The sequence below is a fragment of the Loa loa genome (genome assembly GCF_000183805.2).
Source record: "Loa loa unplaced genomic scaffold supercont3.39, whole genome shotgun sequence".
NCBI classification, from domain to species: domain Eukaryota; kingdom Metazoa; phylum Nematoda; class Chromadorea; order Rhabditida; family Onchocercidae; genus Loa; species Loa loa.
In genome coordinates, this window is record NW_018108219.1 from 77640 (window position 1) to 99831 (window position 22192).

The 22192-nt window shown below is 33.0% G+C and overlaps 5 protein-coding genes across 5 annotated transcripts; 3 read left to right on the forward strand and 2 right to left on the reverse strand.

The window, feature by feature from the left end:
- Window positions 1-2092: 2092 nt before the first annotated feature.
- LOAG_17088 (piwi domain-containing protein) lies at window positions 2093-10386 on the reverse strand (the record flags this gene model as incomplete). The annotated part of the gene is made up of 21 exons (XM_020449747.1): window positions 2093-2210; window positions 2548-2738; window positions 2948-3045; window positions 3342-3486; window positions 3725-3925; window positions 4081-4204; window positions 4330-4486; window positions 4896-5070; window positions 5769-5843; window positions 6005-6136; window positions 6510-6645; window positions 6769-6822; window positions 7198-7276; window positions 7541-7708; window positions 7775-7932; window positions 8232-8449; window positions 8846-8978; window positions 9064-9270; window positions 9399-9481; window positions 10015-10070; window positions 10317-10386. 21 exons carry the CDS (start codon window positions 10384-10386, stop codon window positions 2093-2095), a joined length of 2778 nt encoding a protein of 925 aa, XP_020306670.1.
- A 710-nt stretch (window positions 10387-11096) lies between these two features.
- On the reverse strand, window positions 11097-11429 carry LOAG_17089 (hypothetical protein; the record flags this gene model as incomplete). The annotated part of the gene is made up of 1 exon (XM_020449748.1): window positions 11097-11429. The coding sequence occupies one exon, from the start codon at window positions 11427-11429 to the stop codon at window positions 11097-11099; it is 333 nt and encodes a 110-aa protein (XP_020306671.1).
- A 927-nt stretch (window positions 11430-12356) lies between these two features.
- Window positions 12357-15112, forward strand: LOAG_01337 (alpha-1,3-mannosyltransferase). The gene is made up of 6 exons (XM_003136876.2): window positions 12357-12519; window positions 13127-13263; window positions 13424-13576; window positions 13925-14174; window positions 14318-14488; window positions 14605-15112. Exons 1-6 carry the CDS (start codon window positions 12363-12365, stop codon window positions 14955-14957), a joined length of 1221 nt encoding a protein of 406 aa, XP_003136924.1. The 5' UTR covers window positions 12357-12362; the 3' UTR covers window positions 14958-15112.
- Window positions 15113-19533: 4421 nt separating this feature from the next.
- LOAG_01338 (thioredoxin peroxidase 2) lies at window positions 19534-21016 on the forward strand (the record flags this gene model as incomplete). Its single annotated transcript, XM_003136877.2, has 4 exons — window positions 19534-19679; window positions 19837-20076; window positions 20283-20412; window positions 20716-21016. The coding sequence occupies 4 exons, from the start codon at window positions 19534-19536 to the stop codon at window positions 20797-20799; spliced, it is 600 nt and encodes a 199-aa protein (XP_003136925.1). The 3' UTR covers window positions 20800-21016.
- Window positions 21017-21175: 159 nt separating this feature from the next.
- LOAG_01339 (hypothetical protein) lies at window positions 21176-22066 on the forward strand (the record flags this gene model as incomplete). The annotated part of the gene is made up of 3 exons (XM_003136878.1): window positions 21176-21291; window positions 21341-21477; window positions 21861-22066. 3 exons carry the CDS (start codon window positions 21176-21178, stop codon window positions 22064-22066), a joined length of 459 nt encoding a protein of 152 aa, XP_003136926.1.
- Between the last annotated feature and the right edge of the window lie 126 nt (window positions 22067-22192).

Consider the following 22192-nt stretch of genomic DNA (forward strand, 5'->3'; position numbering starts at 1 on the left):
GCATCGTGCCATCAAACAGAATCCGATGTATCATGTTATATTATTCTTGATAGAACTTAATATTTCAAAGAAAATCTCAAATTCTTATGTGGTAAACAAACTTTTCCTTCCACTTCCTCATAAAACAAAGATCTACTTCTACAGCAGCTAAAATCGATACTCTAACGATTCCAAAACACTGCAGTGGTATGCAGAGATATACATAATTGGATAACCTGGTCGTATCAAACATGACTGGTCAGCTTGAATATATCAGAACGATCGATTAGCTTGGATATATTAGACATTACCGATTAACTTGAACATATTACTCATCTTATCCCTCCAGAACTTTCGCCAAACGAGTATATTTTGAAGAAAATCATCGCATTCGGATATTATGTAAGCAACAAAGGAACTTTTTTTTTGAACTGTAAGTGATCGAACAAAAAAAAAGGAAAAATCAGTAAACAGAACTGTAATTGTAAAAAATGCGAATAAATAAAACCTCTTTATACCCTCACATAAATAAAAAATATTAAATGAATAATATCTACATATGCAGTAGGCGAGAATAAATATATGAGACAGTAGTAAAACAGTACAATCTTACTTCCTAGTCTTAGAATGTTATACAATGAATGCAACGTTTCAATGAATACTGATAACAGGTTACGCTTATGCTGACTAGATTATTAGTTAGCATAAGTTCTTACTCTAGTAAGAAGCATTTTTGGAAGAATGTGGTAAGCCAAGTTCAGTTCAAATTGTTAAACGCTTCGCTAACAGACAGATTATGATCATTGTATACTTCTGTCAGAAAGCTAACTTCAGCAAATAGTCAAGCCATTGTAATCGAGCTATTTTTACACAAACAACATATCAGCATTGTCGAATCTTAGTAATTAATCATGAATTGTTCAGTAAAAAATTAGCATCATTATTTATATTACAATCGTATCACAAACGCGACTACAATACAGTCACATCAATAATTTCTGCAGTGAACTTTACAAACAATTATCATATTAGTGAAGAAACTAAAAGGAAGGAAATACAATAGCAATTAAACACAACGAGTCATTTTAATTACAATTTCCGAAATCAAAAACTAATTTTTTTCAAAATTTCGAAGACTTTTGTGAGAAATTTTAATTCCTCTAATATTTCAAATCAAAATGAAATCTTTTTAAAATCAAATTCAAATCTAAATTTCCTACACATGGAGGTAAAAAAACAAATAATTAATCATAATTATTCTATTACTGGTGATTATTCGCTTGCTGTTGCCTTTCTTTTTCCCTGTTTAGAAAATTCAAATTTAAAATTCGAATGATGTATGCAAAAATGATTTGACAAGTAGCTTAGCACGCAGCTTTATACAGTTTAACCTTTTATAAACGTGTGATAAATAGTGGTAAATGAATCGATAAGTTTTTCGAATCTCGATAAAAACGAATATATTCGAAAACTAAAAAGCTGATATTCACTCAACCGGCTTTTTATTATCATTACCACTATTAATAACCAGCACTACATTTGGAATAATTTGCCCCCGTTATAAGTGACGATGTTCATAACAAAAGTCAAAGCATATTCGAAATTGTTAAGTACCAGAATAACAAAACCTTTTGCAATATAAAATTTAAAAGTAACAGAAAATAAGCGCATAACTAAGCATGGTAAGCAGTAATTCATTGAAGCAACTTGTAGTGTGCACTGAACAATCAAGCCATAAAAGTGGAGAAGAATAATAAGAAGTATCAATTTGTTATTCAAAATAGAATTGGTGTTATTGTTTAATTTCTTTAGATTAAATTTTATACCTTCGACTTTAAAAAATACAGCACTAAATGTGGCGAACATATGAATGTTCAATGCATTACAGATGTTTTACTCTTTTAAGCCCCCCAAGACCACTAATCTTTTAAGGTAAAAATCTTGGCATTTCCTGAAAAATCTTGAAAGCACAAAAGATACCGAAACTGACTACCCCTACTGTTTTCAAATTTAGAGGTGTAGAAATATGTACAAGAAGTTTCTGTTCAATACTGAAGTTTTTTCTTGCACTTTCCTGAAGTTAATGAGAAAAAAAAATCAAACTCTGGAAAATTCAGGCGTTCGATCTTGTTAATTCGAGTCCGCGATTCATATAACAAAGTTTATTTGTTACTTCGTTCCAATCTACTTTCCCATCTCGCTTACGAGGTAATTGGTCAGGTCTTTGCTTGCTGCAAAAAAGAAATATACATACAAGATGACAGAGACCAACCACAAATGCAAAATCGAAAATGGCATCAGATGTTAATGTAACATCAAGTTATCACATTATATTAAACAATGACAATGAGCCTTTTCAATATGACAGGTGCATCGACACGAGTCACTGTAATGATCAATTTTTTGTGGTAGACTATCGGCATAGCGCACTTGAAGCCAACTTACAGCTATCAATTTACAATGAATATGACGGGTGCAAGTAAATTTTTTTGTTAAATTTCCCACATGAAATTTATGAACTATATTATTTAAATTCGTGGAATAATTATGCATTTCGAATAAACTTACTACATAGTCCGAAAATTATTGCGTCCTCTTTTTGCCCATTCGTCTGCTTGGTAAATTGGCTCTGGTAATGAAACTGCAGATGTGACAATTTGGTGACCATAGCAAAGAGCATTGATAAACGCTTGTAACTCATCCATTCCCATACCAGCCTCATTCACTAACAAAGTGTAGGCTGGAATTTTGCCGGTTCCCTGAAACAAAAAAGAGAAAAAAAACAAAACAAAACAAAAGTATTAAATTTGACCTCTCCACTGCTCGTTTCAACCCTATCTTTATTAAGAATACTTATTCCATATATAACCTATCAAAGAAATTTTTGCTAATGTACAAATGCGATTACCGAATAACAGGAAACAATGAAAGTTTCCGCATAAACATCGGAAAGAAGGCTTATACTTACTTTTATTACTTTGTGTGACTGCATGAAAATTTCTGTTGCATCGACACGTGTCACTGTATGATCAATAACGGTTCCGGGCAAACAATTTTGAATTACTCCTGGAGGGGGAAAAAAATAAACCAAATTCCAAATGAATACGATCTGAATAAAAAGTACCATTCCCAAAATAAACACCGGACTTGAATCTAAGTTTGAAAAGCTTGCAAACAGAAGTTACTCCAACTGTAATAAATTTTTAACAAACATAAGTTAGGCATACAGAAGGAAAGAGTTTCAGATATTAGGAAGGCTTTTTATCTCATTACACATGAAGTGATCCTTTTACATATCGTCTTATTCTTCCTGACTTTTTCAAACAATAAAATATGCGGAAATGACCGAAACTTATTCTAACCCTTTTCTGTCTCGATAAAGAAACGTTTGTTGTGACGTTTCACAGCAATAAGAAGTACTATTTTTGGTTTATATTCTGTTTTCATATAAAAATCAGCATAGTTTTGTATTCCAGTGCGTATAGCTTCCAGTTCGTCTATCATCACCTGAAACATTCACCACTGAAGTAAATACAAATGTAATATCCTTATCCAAATTAGCGACTTTGTGTTGATCCTTAATCACATTACTAAGAATTTATCAGAAATTAGAAAATTCAGAATTTATCTTCTCTTAGTCATGAAATTTGCTCCAGCTCACAAACTTCTCTTCCCATTTCTCGCCTCACATTCTTCCTCACACTTTCTCGCTTCTACAAATACCACAAAAGATTATAAAATTTACCATTTTATGCTGTCCTTCTGAAACACCATCACGTGTGATAACAATTAATGTTGGCAACTTGTCACGCATTTCACGGAATAATTTCAAAATATGAAACATCCGTTCTTCGAGGATGGAACCAGTAACTTGCTCCTGCCTAGGTTCGTGAAATGCGTAATCTCCTATGAAAGTTTCTGGCTCCTTCGCAGCATTGAATGAAAACTGTATTTAAAGTTAATCAGAAAGGAAGTGATTTTACATCAAAGTACAAAAATAAATATGTAGCAGATAAGTAACTCTCCCTGCTTTTTCACAGTTTATCTGAAGCAGCATCCTCAATCAACGGATTTGCGAAAATTAACTGTAAAGAGACTTACTCCAATAACACTTGGTTGGGTAGATATTAAATTTAAACGACGCTCAACCGCAGATTGCGGTTCCGGATGACAAACATCATATCCAATAACTAGCGTATTACCACTTGATAACCATCTTTTAATCCTGATGTAAGTATTTCCATAGTATCAAATTTCTGGCGAAGTTTTAGGAAATTTCACAAAAATCATTCAATTTCAATTGGAAAGAGAAGTGCAAATAAAAAAATTGAAAGACAATAGAAAACTAACGCATAGTTTTCCGGCAGTGTACGATAATTGTGACCAAAATTTTTAACATTCATTTTGTTGATGATATTTTCAATTGAATGTGCCTTATCTGTTATAGTGGAATATCGTACATGCTGCGTGACCACTTGATAAAGTGCTTCATACAGTTTAAGCTGGTCTCAAATATGATTATAATTGTACTGTTTGCTTCACAGAGCTTTCAAAATTTCGAGAAAAAGTTCATGAATTACAGGCAGTACAGTAATATTACAAATTATCAAGCTAGCCCAATTATTTAACGGAACGTTATGCCTCATGATATCTAACATGGCTGCAAGCATAACTCTATTTGATATTCTTAAACAAAACAAGCTTGACATTGGCTTTTGAAAAGAAGTTTATAATATCAGTCATCAGGTTATTTCTGTTTGATCAGCTAAGTCAACGATATTGTAGGTCAACTCCTCCGTTTGCCTTAAGCTTCCGAAAATAGGTGAACATAAAACTAGACATTACGATTTCAATTACTGATTACTGTTATTACCAACCGAATGAGATGTAGTGAATCAATAAGCTATAACACTAACCATGAGTATGTTCTCGGTTGTCAACATACATGAAGAAATTTGTTGCTGCAGAAGATTCCATTACCACTTTCTTTATACTTGCTTCCAATTCATTTGAGCAAATTTCCTTCTTAAATTTTTTATTGAAATTCATACCTTTTTTATCGCAGCACTGCAAAGTGAATGGAAGAAATTCCTGAAAATACATATTCAAATTGAATGAGAACAGAGCATTAAGCCAATGAAACTCAAGAATAATTTAAGCCAGATCAGAATAACTTTGTGATCTCAAATCTTTCGAAGGGACATAAGTTGGAACTAGAGAAGTCTTTATTCACAACTTTATGAATTCAGTGGAAGAGATGAAAATCAGGATTCTTTTTATCGTCTATCAAGATTGCTACTGCTTAATATAAAAACCAATCTCCCTTATCATGGCCAATTCTACGTTTAAATCAAAGTTTTTATGGTATTTTGAGCCGAATTTTCCACAACAACAACTAAAGAATATTTCGAACTAAGTTATTAGGCATTTCCCCATCCATTTATACAACTCACGGTTCCTAAATGTCTAAACATGATACTTACGTCATGACATTTACATTGCAGTCCTTGTCATAAAACAAATAAAAATTGTCAATTCTTGCTGGAATTGCAAACTGATTATTTCCAGGGTTCCAGCTAGCCTAAATTAAAAATATAAAGTTATACCACCAGCAGCATAACAGTTTTTAAATTAAAAAATTTTAATGTGGTCTTCCTTTCTATAGGTTTTCCTTGCGACTTTTCGGAAGGGCAAAAGAATTAACTTTAATTGAAAAACAAGTCATTAAAGCAATTGGAAATAATGAACTATAAAAAATGACTTTTTTCACTGTACATTAAAATCATTACCTTATTTGGTGCAACATTCATGATGCACTTCGGATTATAAGAAATCTTTGGCGGTATACGGCGATTAGCTTCAACCTAAAATGAAGTTGGTTTAAGGTCGAATATAACATGATCTCCTTCTCCCATACAACTTGCATCTTGCTTACAATTTTTATTGAGTTTATGTAAAAATTTACTTTTGGGTAAATTATGAAAATCTAAACCAAGAAAGAGAAATACCAATTCAATAAACCTACCACCAATGGGTTCTTACTAATTCGAACACCGAATGCTGCCAAAATGGGATTGAATTTGCTTCCGCTCAAATTTAACGCTTCCATATGTCGTTCTATTTCTTTATGTCGTACATCCGGAGTTACGACTGAATTCTACAAAAAGTGTTAGGGTAAATAACGCATTGACGTATGAGTTTAGTACTGAAGGAAATTTTTTTTTGGCTACTAGCTGCTATTTTTAACTGTTTTCATTCTTGCACAACATAGCTGACGAAAACATTCTGCAAATTGCAAATTTAAATAATCACGGGATGTAAAAAATCAGCAAAGCGTCGTGGACAAAAGAAGGGCTGGTTTTGCAAATGTTCTGTTTGATAAATTTATTCAGAAAAACGATATGCTGAGTGATCACTGGACAGCATAAAGGAAAGTGAATTTGTATTTTTAGTGGAAATGGAAAAGATATACAATTTCACAAATAGAAATAAAAATAAATTGAACATAACAAAAACTGTCGAACTCTTACCTTTATTACAGCTTGTTTCTGATTCGGTCGGAGTTTTGCATCTGGGACCTTCTGATTTGGGGTAACGTACAAAATTTCAAAGGGGAAAAAGGCTTGACTGGAGCGTGATTTCAAAACAATAGCTGGCAAATCAGGTCTGCAAGTGTATTTAAAATCAATGAAATTCAGTTCTAAAAATGTACAAAACTCATGGAAGTATCAGCAAAAATATTGCAATCATTTAGCAACGATAGTTTTTCAAGAGGGAATGAAAATTAACCTGATATCAATTCCCAGCCTTTTATACGCTTCCATTAGCGGCATTCGTTCATTTCTGTAAGCAAAAATTACTCAACAAAAGATATTTATTAATGATACTATAATAGGCTTTTTATTTTATTCAATATGATTTCAGCTCCTTCTCCGTAATATGAGTTATAGCAAGTAGTAAATTAGTCATTTTTTTTTTCATTTCTCTGTCTTCTTATCCGTATTTTGTTTTCATCTCCTCTTCTCTCATTTATATCCGTCATTTTTACCGACAATTATTAATATCAATCTTCTCATTTATATAATTACCTTATGCATCTTATGTCTTGATTTACTGCTAAAATTTAAGATTTAGAGGAAGTTTGATACCAAATCATTATTTATTTTGGAAGCCAGCATCAATTATGAAACGATAAATAAACTGATTAAACTTAAGCACCTAAGATTCTTGACTGGTTTCGTCGACAAGCCATTTGCGATGAATGTTTTAGTATTATTTAAGCGAAGTAAACGAAGGCCTAAAAGATGAAAAGCATATTTCAAACCGTGTAATTCTTTGGCGAAAATTCAAGAGTAAATCACAAATAAATAATTTGGGCTGATAAAGAGGCTGAAATTTTTGAATTGAGCATAGTGGAGATGTATGCTGTAAAGTGGAGGTGCCTGCTTCCTTCCATAACAACTAATTACTGAAACTAATTTCTCATTAGTTTCTATAGTTTTTGGAATTTGAAAGTCCCAAAAACATTAAATCTTTTTCCCGTTAAAACCGAAAACCTTACCTTTTATCGTCGGTTCAACGCAGCGTATAAAATCTTGAAATTTTCTTCCACTCAAATAAGGGATGGATGTATTTGGAGCTTCTGGCTTATATATTTCAGCGGCAAAATTCATCAATGTTTCTTCATTGAAGAATGGTGTTTTTTTTCTAAAAAGGATAAATTGTTTCTCTTGAAGAGAAAAAGAATTATATTTAAAAGTCAAGGTAGTCATAAGTAAGTTAATGACATGCATACCATCAAGTACCAGTGCTGGAACTAAACCAGTTGATTGGCTGCCCTGGACAAAACGGACACTTTTGTCGGCACCCGTTAACAGTTTAACTCCATCTTTCAATTTAATGTTTTCTTTTTCTTGATACAACCGACCAAAACCGAATGAGAAATACAATCCACTAAAATAAGAAAACTGAACATCCCTTTACTTAATTAATCTAAGATTAACCTGATAACTGTGCACAAACAAGATGAAATAAGCAAGCCATACGTTGATCAATTTGAAATATATTAAAAAGTAACAAATTTTAAAAACATGATGTGTTTTAAGTCACTATATTACTGGAAGTTAATGCGACCGGATTATAATACCGTCTTGTAAAAACCACAACTGGAGATAAAAATACTGGAGATCAATTTCATTATGAAAAGATAACAAAAGTTCACATGCAGTTTACAAAAATCTCTAAAATCTAACCTTCGTAAACCATGTTGATTTGTTAATATTTCATAAAACTGACGCAAAGAGTGATCCTGAGCCAGCAAATTGGGAGTAATGGATGAATTAAAATCTGTAGTATGAAATGAGCGAGCAAATTCTCGGCACTCGCTAATGTTTATAGTTATGTTCACGTTACTACCAAACATTTTTTGTAATTCTTGCGAATTATTGGACGATACGGTGATTTCAGACACCTGAAAATAATGTCTATTAGTTATCCAAGAACATCTGGATTTCTTGACATCCTTATCTAGGTAAAATTTATGCATCTTTTAAAAAGTTTCGTGTAAAACCCACACATCTAGAGGTAAAATCATTACATGGCCAAAGGGTACTCGAGGACTTTTCTGTTTTTGAGAAAGCAGAATTCAGAAACTAGAATGGATTGAATCCTTGACTTACCGTAAAGAACGCAGAATCTTAGGCGTTGGAAAGTGGATAAAGTTTGCAAAACCCATTAATTCAAAATTAGAGGCCACCTTACTCAAAACTTTCGCTTAATTTCGCTCCGATTTAAGAAGTTAACAACAGTTTTCCAATATAATATATGTCACTTGCACAAACTACTTATCTCTTTCATTTCATCATACCTCTTTTAAATCCAACGGTTGATTGGTGAATAACGTGCTTGACAAATCATATGCATATGCAAATTCTTTAAATTGTCGATATCTTCGTAATGCCATATCGATTAAAATTATACATTTCTTAGCTCGATATGGGCTAAAAAAACATATACATAGAAAAGTCATCTTTTATTTCCTGGGAATTTAAATATAACCGACAACGTCAGTAATAAAATATTTACTCCTGTTTCCCACGACATAAATCTATTTTTACAGCATTTGCCGTATGTGGTCTTCCGCAACATGCTTCGATGCGCACATCGTAACGATAAACGATGCGATCTGTTATTTCAAACGCATAAACGTTCGTTTTTACAATAACTTTCTCGTGTACTTTGGCTGGTGGTAACCGTGGAAGTATGGTGCATAGACAACCATTGGATGGAATTCTGAAAGTGACCATTTTTATCAACAACAGTTCCTCTTTTTTTCATTCCATAAAAGAAAACGATAACAATAACATATTACAGTCATAAATTACGGTAACGCCATTCAAACAAACCAAAAATTACGGGACCTTGCGTTTTGTTGCGTACTTTGGACGTAAGACTGTGATGAAATATTTCCGGGCACAGAATATGAATTATGACTGGAGCTATTCTGAAATGCAAAGAAAAATTTTATGCACAACATTAGACGGCGACAGTTCCGCTGGTAAGCAGAACTAAAGCTTTCTGTTCATCTAGTACCTGCATATCACAGGATGCAAACTTTTGGAATTTTCCAATAAATGAAATAAACGTTCTTCGATTCATACTTTAGTCATGATGTGTTTATAGCTAATGACAAGAATATATAGCTATTATGTGAGCCAGAATAATAGCAACTTGTTTGATTCTAATTTTAACAATTTTGAGGAAAACTTTACAATCATATATAAATGAACACTCATGACAAAAAAATAACGCACGAAATAATTTAGTAATCCTTCCTGATTAAACAGGTCGGAGCCGAAAGCTAGCTTCAAAAATTCAACCGCTAATGCATCATTAATGAATTATCGGTTTCCACTAAGCCATGAATGCTTTAAACTTTTCTTTATACTTTCTTCTTCAATAAAAAGTACTGTGACATTAAAGCTTCACTAAAGACATGCTTAAGAAATCAGTAACAATAACACAAACATAACCTACTTCCGACCCCAAATTCTCTGACTGAATCGATGAATTACATATATCGGAATTTCTTCCTGAAGAAAAAAAAAGGAAGAATCAACTAATCCTTAACCTGACAGTTATAAATAAAATAGGACATGCGTTAAAAACTAATCCGATAATATTCTATTCAGAACCGCATGATTCCATGGCTCCCAATGACAAAAAATGCGAAATTTTCAGGATGGAAGACAGAATGCTTCTTGAACCCAATTGTTCAATTCCAGAACTCACAATCGGAACAAATAAAAGATATCAAAGTAGATATAAACGATTTCTACCGATATTATGTGTAACATCCATACTGTGCTCATTTAAGCGATGTCTTCGACCACGACTCTTTTTTGGCATTATTTCACACCTGAAAATACAAATGCTAAATGACTTGGATACCGTTACCGAGAACAAATAAACATTACATTTAAAAAAAAATCACATGACCATGTGATCATGTGACATGTCATGTGACTCTTTTCTCCTTTTCTCTCTCTCTCTTGGAACCCAATCAGTGCGTAAAAATGATATTCACATATTAACAACTACGTAATTCTTCTTTATTATGGTATCACGTATACATCAATTAACAGCTAATTACGCAAATCTCTATCATTATGGTATCACGTATGCATTAATTAATAGCTGACTACGTAAATCTTCTTCATTATGGTACCACGTATACATTAATTGACAATTAATTACGTAAATCTCTATCATTATGGTGTCACGTGTACATCACACGACTCTCGCTGATAATATGAGGTATATTTGCATCTTTAAATGTTTATTGTTTTTAAATAATAAAAATTTAAAGAGCATAACCGCTACAGTCAAATATGCATATTTCAATTAGCAGTGTTATACTGATCTAATATGATCAAATGCACGTTTTCGCTAATCAAAGATTTCGAATTCAATTTTTTTTTATTAAACTTTAAATTCACTAAGAATTGTTTAAAAAAAAAAGTTAACTTCAAGTTCATTAAGGACTTCCTGAAATAACGAAATTTACCCTGAATTGTCGTGTTTAAAACAAATTTAGCCTCTCCCAAAATGAACTAGGGCTAATTTTGCTTGCCAAAAGGGACAAATTTTGCTCGTCCAAAACGATTTACGATAAACTTCACCCGTCCAAAACAAATTAGGACGAATTTTGCCCATAATGAATAAGGACTAGTTTTGCCCGCCCAAAATGACACCGCTACCCAGATGTCTTTCCAAATCTCTCCCCTACATGCCAATACTTTGTCCGCCAATACTTCGACCCATGACGTGTCAATTACTTTACGACGCAAGTCGCAAGCCGCAAGGTACAATTTGCTAAAGTATTCGTAACATTTCGCATCAAAGTGGGTTGTCCTTATGTTTTCGTGCATTTTACGTGTTTTACGCTTCATGTTCCTTACGTCATCTAATTTTCTAAATGGTTTTCTGGCAAGTATATATGACACATTCTTAATGGAATGTCAAATAATATCACTAATTTCCGTTATCCATGAAAAGTTACACGTGTATGAATTTTGATTTTTAACCTAAGTACTCCGTTTCGGATGATATCCCCGTTATCGATGATGTCTTCATCGTAAAACGCAAATATACGCCTAGCGCAAACATCACGTTTATCAAACTTAATCACTTAACTGGTAATTTCCATTCCTTCATTCTTACTTGACTTCTTATCATTCTATTATATAAATCCGGTTACTATTTTCTTTCACAAACTGCTCATCACATCAATCTGGTTATCATTTTTTATCATAAACTGCTCATATCATCAGTTTCATTTTCAGTACAGTGTAAATGTCACACTATTACTTCGCTTTTACGTTATTTTTGTTTTAATTCCCAATATTTCAATATTAATAATACTTTGTTCCGCCCTAATTTTCTCTGTTAAATCAAATGTGGGCAGTTGTTGACGAAATTTTCCGCTTTTTAATTGCATTCCGAGATAAAAGATATTCGTTATCTGTTTTCCATATCAGGAATTTTCCAGAAGTTTTCATCATTTCTAAAAATATCGAATTTCGAGGTGATTTTGTTAAATGACCATACTTATACATTTGGTACTTTGTTAAATGTGTCACATTTCATTGTGAATCAGAAGATGTTTAAGAAGTGAGATTTTCATGTCACATTGTCATATTATTTTGACTTCTCAAAGCAAAATAAGGAGATGATAAGATTATGCAACTTTTCATGTATACATATATATTATTATTATTATTATTTTATTATTATTGTTATTATTGTTATTATTGCTGTTATTGTTATTATTACTATTATTATTGCTTTTATTATTAATATTACTAGCATTATTGCAATTCAGGATGCTTGTGACGATAATTCATCCGAATTTGGGTATTGGAGGAGCGGAAAGATTGGTTGTGGATGTAGCGGTTGCGATGAAACGAAATGGTCATAGAGTACAATTCGTTACAAATTATTTCGATCCCAAGCATGCATTTATGGAAACTACAGAATTTGGTTAAATTTTCACTAGCATTTTTCAATTTCGAATTTATACTACATAGTACAGTTATTGGTGAGTATGACGTGCTTGTAACTTGTAGAGAAATTATTAATAATATTAACTATCAGGTCTCTTATGACAACTTTTTGGTAGTAAAATTTTTACTCGAAAAAAAATTTTTTTTTTCTTCTGAGGTATAGCTGCTGTAAGAATAACCCAGTACCTGTCATGAAACTATTATTACTAATAGGAGACTATTGCTATTAGGATAATATTCGTAGGAAGATGAAGTAGTATGAATGTGACACCTTAAACTCGTCCGCTTTCACTCCTAGAACATTTCTAATTATCTTTTTTTAGCAAAATCATAAGCTTAAATGATGAAATTATATTGATCTGATATAATCTAATAAGTGGTAAGGTTTTTTTTGATCCGTTACGTTTTATTACTGTTACGGAGATTCTTTTTTTGTTTGTGAGAAAAATGAGAAATGCCCTTTTATAGTTGACAAAAAATTGTTTGAAACAAGGAGACGAAAAATAAATTGTTAGTGTTGAAAATGTTAATCAGTTTCTATTCACATCCAAAAAATCACCAGTTTTCACTCAGATTCATTTCAGATATCAAAGTTATTGATATTTTTCCACGGTCATTTTTCGGATTTGGGCATGCTTTGTGTGCTTATGTCAGGATGTGTATCGCGGCTTTATATATTTGCATATTTCTGAAAAAATCAGAACTCATATTTTCTGATTCTGTAAGAGTTCTTTTATTTGGAATAAATAGGGAAATTTTATTTTCCTGTAACAATTTTTGACAAAGATTTTGGTATTTTATCTCGAATGTTTTATATTTGCTAATGTGTGATTGAAATTTATAAATTCTGTAAAATATGGAAAACTTGCAATATTTTCCAGATTTCTTCATGTTTATTGATTTTTCGGATATTTCGATTACTTGGTTTATTCAATGCACCAACCATTTTCTATTGTCATTTTCCGGATCAACTGCTAACAACGAGAAAGAGGATGATAAAGAAATTCTACCGTGTTTTCATTGACTGGTTTGAAGTAAGCCTCATTGGCATTATATTTCAGAACAATAAAATTTTGATAAATGTCTCTGTTGGCAGAGTTTATTTGCTGACTTCTAAGTTTCAGTTTAACTTCAGATGCAGAAGTACATATATTTGACATTTGTTATCATCCATGCTTCTTGATTCCAAAGGTTTTATGATAGTAGCGAGCGGTGAGAAAAACTTTTTGTTTGAAATATTTACTAGACTATGTAAAATATGAGAATTTTATATTTTGCGTGTCTTAGATATGACAGTAAAAAGCCTTTTTATCTTCACTTGAGTAATTGAGGAAACTGGAATTTTTCTTTTTCAACCACTCACATTTTCGTATGGCTTCTAGACGTGGACAACAGCAATGGCCGATTTAATTTGTGTGAATAGTGAATTCACGAGTAAAACTGTGAGTGAAACATTCCCATGCATTCGTGCTCGACGTATTCATGTCCTTTATCCTACACTGAATACCAAATTTTTTGATAGTGGTAGAGGAGCTGAATTGAATGAAATTCCAAAGAAAGCGCGACATATTTTCGTATCAATCAATCGATATGAAAGGAAAAAGAATATTGGCCTTGCATTAGAAGCTTTTAGTTTGTTTTTCAAATTTACTTTTTTTTTGCTTTACTTGTATTTAGAAAGATGACTTTCGTGCTGCAAAAGAGCTGAATGTTTTACATTCGAAATTCATTCAGCTCAGTGAATTTGAAAATTGTAACTCTCCGGTCCTTTTTAGGTTTACTTCAGGGAAAGATTCCGCGAGACGATTATCGGTGCTGTTTTCTTATTATTGCTGGTGGCTATGATATCATAAATGACGAGAACATTGCACATTTTGTCGAATTACGGGAAAATGCAATTGCATTGGGCCTGCCCAGAGAGCAATATGTATTTCTGAAGTCACCAAGTATGTTAGCAGTTAGTTTTCTTGGGAAACGAATACGAAATTCAGTTTTCTATTGATCCTTATACTGGAAATTTGACTACTCGGTATTTTAATCACAGTTATTTAAAATTTTATAGCCGACGAAGAGAAGCTTGAATTATTGAGGCGTGCGACAGCAGTACTATATACGCCAAGCAATGAACATTTTGGCATTGTACCTGTGGAAGCGATGTATATGAAATGTTGTGTGATTGCACCAAATAGTGGTGGACCACGCGAAACTATTATTGATGGAGAAACAGGATTTTTGGTAGAGGAAAATCCGAATTCATTTGCAGAAAAGATGGCGGAACTTGTAAGAGATCAAGGTAGAGCTGAGGCTATGGGTAATGCTGGTCGTAAAAGAGTTGAGTCTGTCTTTGCGATGGATAATTTCGTTGTGCAACTGGAAAGTTTAATACATGAAGTTTTACCTAATGGTTACAAATAGCGTAGAAAATATCATCTTGTTTAATAAGATCAGTAGGATTTTTCTGTTTAATGGCTATTTATGTTTAACAGGAATATAACTGTTTTCGGAGATTGGCCATAAATTTCGAAAACAAGTTTTGTGTGCTAAATTCTTGAAAAATTTTCCGGGATAATGTTAACACAGAAAAATAAAGGGTGAAAATAAGCTGATGTGATGGATTTGATGATACGATTGATGGTTGATGATATGGTTTAAGTTAATACTATCAATTATTCTTGGCGAACCTCAGGGTAACTTGTTGGTAAAATCATCTATCGTTTGATGACTCAAATAACTTACCGAATCTCATGATTTACTGCTGTACAACAAGTAGTGAAAAGTTTTTTCCTACTTCCAGTAATGAATGAATTAGGGTGAGGACGACCAATAACAAGAAAAATTTGGTCAAGTCAAAGAGACACTCCACCGCAAAGGCTAATTTGTATAGTTAGGGAAAGGATTTAACCTTTGTGCTCTTATATTATTTGTTTCATTGTTTAAATTGCAGAATTATATTGATTCTGGTTCTTACTATTTCTTCAGAGAATAGAAATTTCCAATTAGTTTCCGAATTTATTTGAACTCTCATGTTTATGTATTTCTCAGATGTGCTGCAATAAATTTGATCACCATTATGATCCAGAGTTCAGAATTCATTTTCCATCCAGTTTTTTGGCTCATTTTATTATTTTTGCCTAAGCTAAAATAAAATTCGATAGGATGTGATGTGCTTGATGGCATTCTGGTTGATCTCAGATCTTTACACTTTGCATTTTGCAGTTTGAAGTTCTATAAGTTTGTTTTTTTCGATTGAGTACTTAAATGTAAGTGCCATAGCTATGCAACAAAAAGATTCGTTTGCTTGGAAAAAAAAATTCAGTTAATCATGAAATGGTTTCATTTCACATAAACCATTAGGTTAATTGAGCCTTGAACAACATTAGAATCGGAACATGATATGACACAATGCTACACAAATCACATTGATCTGAGCATCATCTTTATTGCGCGGATGACTCATCTGCATTTGCAGTTATGCTGAAGTTGGATATGCAACGAAATTGCAGAATGCTTGGGTCAAAGTGGAGGGAAACAATGAAACTGAACATGGGAATCAATCTCATTCATACTGGTAATATCATTAGAATTGATCAGTTAGATTTATTTCATTATTCCATAGAAAATTCTTCGTTTATCTCTTCAAATTCGTACAATCTGCATCAATTTATTGCTCTACAGGATGGGATAATAAGAAACTTCAGCTGGTTATTTCGTATAAAATTATCGATAGTATTATCAGCTTTGAGTAAACTAATATCGCGTAATGTATCAGATAATATTTGGTATAACAGGTCAAACTGCAAAATAATATTTTGAATAATTTTGAAAGCGAACATTTGAATATACGAGTTGAAAGAAATCATTTTTCGTATCTACTCTAATGATATTGACTTAATCATCATTATTTCCCATCATAAATTATAACAGTGATGTTTTTCAATCTAAACTAATTTTTACTGCAGCGGTATATGGACGTATTACATACGATTAATCACTGCGATACGGAATATATTAAAATATCTTCAAATTAAAATTCCAAAGGTTACTTTTCAATATCGCAAAATTGTTATTCATTTAGGAGTATATTCATGCATTTAGTGCTTCCATTCACATGATATACTTTTCCAGTTATATCTTATAAGGTTTGAATATTTTTGCTGTCATGAATTAGGTAGATTAATAAACACTGGTAAAGTGATTAAATGGATGTTGTCATTGGATGAGTGTCGTTGAAATCATTTGACAGGTGATATAAGTTCAACAATTACTGGAAGATACGTTACATACGATAGCGTACATCAATATGATATTTTTTAGCAATACAAATATTTGCATACTTAACATTACGTTTAGTTGATGACTAAATAATATGACGCTTCTGATTGGCATAATCTTATGAGTAAAAGGTATAATTATTCCCTCTAATAATATGAATACGTTTAATTTACCATCAAGCTATTGTTTTTTTGAAGCATAGCATATGACGTTAAAACACGTAAAAATAAGATGTTAATCTAACTTAATCGACATGACATATCAAAGAAAAAACATCGTGAATATAATATCAACTATCAGTAATGATGAAATACAATTTAATTGTTGCTATCGAAAATAATTTAGAAAAAGTACACTTTTATTTAAAGTAAATTTTCACAAATTTTTACAGTTAAAGTAAATTTTTTTATACCATAAAAAAAGTAGAAAATTCGAAAGAAAAGAAAAAGTAAAAAATTCGACTTAATGGAATGGTTTGCATCAATGATCTAAAATTATTCGTATTGCGAGTATGGAAAAGAGAAGAAGGGAGAGGGGGAAGAGAAGGTAAAGAAGAAGTAAAAAAGTTCACAATTTCATTTTCAAAACCATGTCACTTTTTTTTTTCTTTCTTTAGATACAAATAATAATGTATTGCGAAATGATTGCTTCGGTTTACAACTAGTTTACCGTTTTTTTTCCCTTCTCTTTCTCTCTCTTTCTTTCCCTTTGTCCTTTGGAATATCATGCTTGTCATGTCTTTGTAACAACTATTGCAATCTGATTGTCCTTATAGGGACAGATTTATTTTCCATCGTTCAGAACATACAGTTTTACTTTGACGTACTAGTTAACCATCCCTATAAAAGACATTCTTCCTCCCGATTGCCCGCATTTTCACTGTTTTCGAATTGTACTGATTACATCATGTTTTCTTGCGCGTTGTACATTCGTTCTATTCAAATTTTCAATAAGTGTTTCAAGTAGGTTCAGTAAATTCACGTATACCTGTATATCTACGTCGTTCATATATTATTACGAAACGTGAAAATGATGGGAAGTTATAAGTCACAGTTGACGTTCAGCGAAAAAGTTTGACTGCCAGGAGAATATGTTTGGTGAACTTGTAGCATTGAAGCGTACTCAGTGCTATGAATGTTTGATAGATGATACGTATGGTTCCAAAGAGTTTTATTACATAAGAATCAGCCATTACTTATATTTGGGATATTAAATCACAATTATCACTGCTTTTTCCTTCTATTTCGTGTAGTCGTCGTCGTAGTTGACAACAACGACTACGACTACACGACAACTACAGCAGTAGACAACGGCGATGACTATGGTGTCGTCGTATTGTTGCAGTCATCGTCGTGGTTCGGCTTTAGGAAGAGAAAATATGAGAGGGGCTACACTCATGCTCTGATGGTCAAGAAGGCCAGCAGTATGAGATAGACAAGTTCGGTTGCAAAAGACATAGCAGAAAGTTTTGTTAGGCGATATTGATGAGATACGGTTTTTTTGCGTCGTCATTTTTCCTCGAGACTAATTAATTCTGTGTATGTGTTCTCAAAGAAAGTAGCAGCGCTATAGATGATATATCTCCAACTTCAAGATGTAAGGTTTAAAAAAAAAGGAAAGAAATTAGCAAATAGGCCAATCCTTGTCCTTCAAATTTTTAGCCTTCGTCCTTTTCGCCAAGGTTCAAAAACCTTTTGGAATTCTACAGCAAGATTATTTCTTTAAAATAATTTGTAACAGAACAGATATTTTTTTCTTTCAGCCACTGAAATGTGTATCAGTTTATAGTTGTTTATAATATGCCAAGAAAATTAGCAATTCACATATCGCTATCTGAGCCAAGAGAAATTATTGACTAATAGCAATGAAAGGTTCGCAATGCTTTGACAATTTTCTCGAATACTCAACTTTAGAATCTTATTCATTCTGGCAAGAAATTGTCACCTTGGTGATATTCATACGTCAAATCTCCATTTCGCCTTTCTCATTGTATTTCTTCCCGATATGCTCTTTCTAAATATGTTCTTGTCTCCTTTCGAAACAATGGAAACAATACCATTGTTAGAGATTACATTGCACCTCCTCGTTTCTCCTTTCTCCTCTCCTCTATCTCCCTCTCTCTACATGATATTTGGATCGGTTTATGTCTTCTTTGCCAGCCATCTATTGCATTTTGGGGAATTTTAGTGGTAGTTCTATGATAACTGATACTACGTATATGATCTTTAGCTACGTATATGATCTTTGATCACAATTATTCTCTCTTTATTTTGGGATTTCCATTGAGGTGAACTTGTGTTATTCTGATAGCTCTCGATAGGTAATTCAGTAATTCCAGAGCATTTATGATAATTCTCTTTGCTTTAGTATGTACACGATAGTTGATATTTTGGAACAGAATAAGATTTTCGTTTGTTGTGTATCAGCGGACCATTCCTCTATTACTATCTTGTTTGTCTCTGATATTTGAGACAATTGCAAATTCATTTAATGAACTGACAGTGGCAGAATATGAGACCCTCTAGTATTCGGTGCTGTTTAACTTTCTTCCTATTATGACCAGTAACATTGTCTTCGTCAAAATTGGCTCTTTTGTATTCTTGATGAACACGTATGTATAGGTCGATGGAGCCATTTGCTTTCGTATGTCTTCGTCGTGTTTTACGTGAGAGCTATCATAGAATTTATATATTATTTTAGTGAATGGATGAATTTCAGGATGACACTTGCCGGAAGTAAAGCATTTATTGGTCAGCCAGCTCCTACCTTCAAAACAACAGCGGTTCTGAATGGTGATTTCAAGGAGATTTCACTTAGTCAGTATAAGGGGAAATATGTGGTGCTCTTCTTTTATCCACTTGATTTGTATGTTCTGCTTTTTTGAGTACTCATAAATTCATAAGGGAAATGGTTATACAATCAAGATTTTCAGATATTGTGGCTATTTTTCAGAGATGGGTCTGTTATTTCTGAAATAAGCAGAAGGGAAAGTAAGTTTCATCGCATACTTATTGTTTTTTAGCACATTCGTTTGCCCAACGGAGATAATTGCTTTTTCTGATCGTATTGCGGAGTTCAAACAATTGGATGTCGCTGTTATGGCATGCTCAACAGACTCGCACTTCTCGCACCTTGCTTGGGTAAATACTGATCGAAAAATGGGTGGACTTGGTCAGATGAATATACCTATTCTTTCCGATACGAATCATGCAATCAGCCGAGCATATGGTGTGCTCAAGGAAGATGATGGGATTGCCTATCGGTATGTGCAAATATTATGAGTTTGATATGTCTGGAAGTGTTAAATCGTTGGAGATAATGCACCATTTGGCCAGTTGCGTGGCTTGTACTTTGTCCGTTTGTTCCACTTCTTTTGTCGTATTGTAATTCGGTTGGAATCAAATTGCTAGAATTCATTGAAATTAGTTGCTTGAAAGTTATGCCACTCTGTCTCGAAACATATTTCAGTGGATTATTCATCATTGATCCAAATGGGATTTTGCGGCAGATCACTGTTAATGATCTTCCAGTGGGTCGTTCTGTAGACGAAACTTTACGTCTGATTCAAGCTTTCCAGTTTGTTGATAAGCATGGTGAAGTAAGTTCTCATTGTTTTAAAAATTCTTACGATTTAAGTAAAATCTCGAATAGCTTACTGGTGTTACGTCGTGAACTTCTCTTCATGGCATCTTGGTGACACATGTAACCGAATAACCTATACTTGTAAGGAATGTAACTGCTTATATGAGTTTTCTTGCTAATTTTCGTACGTAGATGTTGTTAGTCAGGGCATCTATTGTAGGTGCATTTTATAGTGCATCTTATATTTCAGCCACAACTTTGTTTTTTTGGTGAACTCACATCTTAAGATTTACGCTTGTCTTACTAAAAGCGATTTAAGGTGTGTCCAGCTAACTGGCATCCGGGATCTGAAACGATTAAGCCAGGAGTGAAAGAAAGCAAGGCGTATTTTGAAAAGCACTGAAAATGCACGACATTGAACTCAGTGATATTTTGATTAGATACGTGAAGAGGCATTAGTGGAAACGACATGTCCTCCTTACTATATTCAAATATTGATTATGCGCAAGCATATTACTCGTCAGTTTTTATATTTCGTATGGATACTTACATCTCTTTTGCAGTTGATCTTTTTTTTTCTTTTATTTACTTTTTATTGCCGAATAAAATTTTGGTGTGTTGGTCAGTTTCTTACAAAGGAGTAGGAAATACAGCTAGTTCAGGCTAAGTTCATACAGTGAACAAATGCATTGCAATGAACTTTGGTAGAAGAGAAAAACGTGCTTTAGTGGTCTGTTTATTACAACTTAATGGTGATTAAATTGAGGTAGTTTTAAAAAATGGGTGATTTAAACACGAGAAGTACCGGGAATTTTGATTTAAGTGGATTAATTACCAGTGGATGCAATACATACTGCAATGCGATCATACCGCGAGAAACTTGTGGGATTTTGATGTGAGACTTCATTGATTCTGACGTCTTGAATAAGTGTTTATTTGTTCAGGCGTTTTTTGCGTCTAATTGTGGCAACACAAAGGTTGTTCCACGTATTTGTTCAAGTGCTTTTTGCGACTAATCATCCCTACATAGTGGTTCTACGGATGATGTTATATACTGTAATAGTGCGTGATGCTACGCTAGGTGTATGATGTTACATTTAGGGTTGCAGTTAGATCTGGAAAAGCAGCATTTGCAGCAATCAGTGGTCCGTTATTTATTTGTTCTCTAAAATGGAATCCAGTAAACAAACTTTCCCGTTCAATTGTTGGAAAAACAGACAAGGAGTGGGATGAAAATTTTCACGAAATTTTGTGAAATGACCAATACGTTAAACGGTAGTGGATGGTACCTGTTGTCAGGTAGGCGTGGTGTAGTTATCATCGTGTTCTTTGTTTAGATTTTCTGTTGTCTAGTTTTGCTGCAACTTGTAATTTGTTTATGTGTGTATTAGGTGTTAATTTTAGCGTACTTCATTATGCTCAATATATTTACGAAAAATTAGCTCACCTCATCGAATATTTCAGGTCAAAACTTTTTTGAAGGATTAACATTCAGTTTCCAGTGCCAAATAACAAGATGGATATTTTTGGATTGGCTAAATAGTACTTTTATATCGTACAATTTGGGTTCATTTATCGTTGCCAGTGTAGAAATTCTGTTGTCATGGTGGAATATGATAAGGTGTGCTATGTTGAAGCATTTCACATTTCACACACAAGACACGTTTTAACATATTCAGGTTAAAAATAAGTTTAATGGTGTTTAGTGTTTGTTAGCTATTAAAAAGATTGATTTCACTAAATTTTGGTTCATGTCTGTTAAGAGTGATATCCGATGAGGATAACTTTACTTAGTA